Below are 2,500 nucleotides of genomic sequence, written 5' to 3'. Positions count from 1 at the left end.
CTTGTATTCGATGAACCAGTTTGAAAATACATCCCAGCAAAGTTCTCTATTTCAGTATCCTTTTTCATCGACTTTTCATACTGCACTATATGTGACGCTAAAACACTGAATACAAAACTTAACATCGAACAACATCGTACACGGATTTGTTTATGAAAGATTTTGGTCTGTGTTTTTTTTTCCACAACCAAGAACATGCTTATATTTTATCTCTGCATTTCATGTGTATTAATACACACACACATATGTGCGTGTGTGTGTGTGTGTGTGTGCACACAATTATGTTTGTGTTTCAAATCCTATTCCATATGAGTGAGGAGTTGAAGTTGTGAAATGGGCTGATGATTGACAATATAAATGATGAAGTATTACACAAATACACACACGCATCACACTGCAGATCTATTCAAATCCTATTATAAATCTAATATTATCATCATCAAAATAATTATTACTTTGTTATTACAGTAATAATTACTATTATTATCATTATTATCATTATTATCATTTTCATTATCATTATTATAATTATCGTCAGTATTATTATCATTATTGTTTTTATTATTATTGTTGTTGTTGATGTTGTTATCATTATCATTATTATCAGTACTGTTGTTTTTACTTGTTATCATTATAATCATTATTATTAGTATCACTCTAAATCTATCATTATCATCATTACCATTATGTTTATTACTATCATTGTTAATGATATTGTCCTTATTATTATCATAATTATTTTACTATTATTATCATCATAATTATTTTTATTAGTATCATTATTATTACTATCATTATTATCATTATTATTATCACGCTTACTGTATCATACTTCTGCTTGTGTTTTAAACGTTACGCCTGAATCATCAATATGAGTGCGAGGCAAGTACACTGCACTGAAGTAGTTAGAATGTCAGTTTATGCATCTTATTGTTTATATGACTGTCCCAAGGTTATGAAGCAAGGTAGGAGGAGAATGAGAAAGGAAGTGGTGGAAGAAAAGGGGAGAGGGAGAAGGTGAAGGGAACTGGAGCATAAAGAGGAAAAGGGGGGGAAGGGTGGGGAACGCAGGGAACTTAAAAAGGCAAGGGGGATGGAAAGAGGAAAGGGGGAGAGGGGGGGAGGGAAGGTAGTGCATACGGGAGCGAAGGAGGTGAGAGAAGTCATGGAGGAAGAGGATGTAGGGCTTAAAGTAGGAAGGGAGGAGGGAATTTAAGGAAGATTTGGGAGTGAGAGGAGGTGGCAGAGCGGGAAAGGGAAAGGTAGAAGGAAAGGAGAAGGAAAAGGGAGAGAGGAGGCGTGAGGCAGAAAGGAAGGGAAAGGAAGAGAGTGAAAGAGGGAAAGAGGAGAGAAGTATGTGTATATATGCACATATATATGTGTCTGTATGTCTGTACGCGCGTGCGGGTTTGTGTAGCTAGATAGATAGATATTGTGTATGTAGATATATATAATGAATGTAGGTATATATAATGCATTCGAACATGTAATTAATGCTCAACGTTTTTTAAACGCCCTCTCAAAAGTACTGATGTCTCAATATCATCTGAATTGTATCTTCCCTATTTTAAACTTCATCATATTAAAGATGTCTGCTTCTGAACTGCGAACACAACTCAGCTTTCTAGCTATAGAGGTTAGGCATAGATTATATATGTGTGTGTTTCTATATGTGTGTGTGTGTGTGTGTGTGTGTGTGTGTGTGTGTTTGTGTGTGTGCATATATATTCAAGTTAAAACCTTTCCCATACACGAATAAGGAAATAATAAAACAGCGGTGTCGTTGCAGGGAAGTGTACTAGGGAAATCAGGTCTAAGGAAGCTCATTGCAACATTGCATTGTTGACAAATTAACATCTTATGCACTCTCTGCCTTCTCGTTAGTAGAAGTAACCTCAGAGATGTTATCCTTGCCCTCAGTAGCGCAAGCAAGGAAGGGCAGCTTCTTCTCAAGGGCAGCACGGTACTTGGGGTGGCTGATGGCGTACACGATGGGGTTGTAGACGGCGTTGGCCTTGGCGAAGACGGAGCCCCAGATGGAGAAAAGAGGAGTAACCATGGACTTGTTCAACATGCCTCCATAGTTGATGACGAAGTAGGGGGTCCAGGCCATGAACCACAGGGTGACGGTCATGAGAGCAACCTTGGCAAGGCGGCACTCAGCAGAGGTCTTCTGGGCTTCATCACTCCTCAGGGACTTGACTCCCATCTTCTTGGCCTGTTCGCGCATCTGCTTCTCGTGGTTGGCGACAGCCTTGACGATGAAGGTGTAGCTGTAGATGATGTACAAGAGAGGGAAGATGTATACCCACATGGAGTAGATGTAGAGGTAGCTGTCAGAGACGATATCTCCACTCAGGTAATCAGTACCGCAAGCGGTCATGTTACCCTCAGGCACATAGCGGTTCCACCCAAAGAAGGGGGGAAGGCACCAGGCGAAGGAGACAATCCAGGTGAAGACGATCCTCAAGTTAGCGTCCTTGCTGCTAAGAGGATCTCC

The 2,500-nt window shown here is 39.8% G+C and overlaps 2 protein-coding genes across 2 annotated transcripts in view; one reads left to right on the top strand and one right to left on the bottom strand.

Annotated features, from left to right (window-relative positions):
- The window catches only part of LOC125041839 (rhodopsin-like), a 1,272-nt gene extending 1,229 nt beyond the window's left edge, over positions 1–43 (top strand). The window contains exon 1 of the mRNA XM_047637179.1: positions 1–43. This exon is cut by the window's left edge and continues 1,229 nt beyond it. The gene's annotated coding sequence lies outside the window, so the exon portion shown is untranslated.
- Positions 44–1,778: 1,735 nt separating this feature from the next.
- The window catches only part of LOC125041838 (rhodopsin-like), a 4,475-nt gene continuing 3,753 nt past the window's right edge, over positions 1,779–2,500 (bottom strand). The window contains exon 2 of the mRNA XM_047637178.1: positions 1,779–2,500. This exon is cut by the window's right edge and continues 480 nt beyond it. Within this exon, the coding sequence (XP_047493134.1) occupies positions 1,859–2,500 (642 nt within the window). The 3' untranslated portion in view covers positions 1,779–1,858.

Source organism: Penaeus chinensis, chromosome 31 (genome assembly GCF_019202785.1).
Source record: "Penaeus chinensis breed Huanghai No. 1 chromosome 31, ASM1920278v2, whole genome shotgun sequence".
In the NCBI taxonomy this organism is placed as follows: domain Eukaryota; kingdom Metazoa; phylum Arthropoda; class Malacostraca; order Decapoda; family Penaeidae; genus Penaeus; species Penaeus chinensis.
This window is presented reverse-complemented; position numbering and strand designations above follow the sequence as displayed.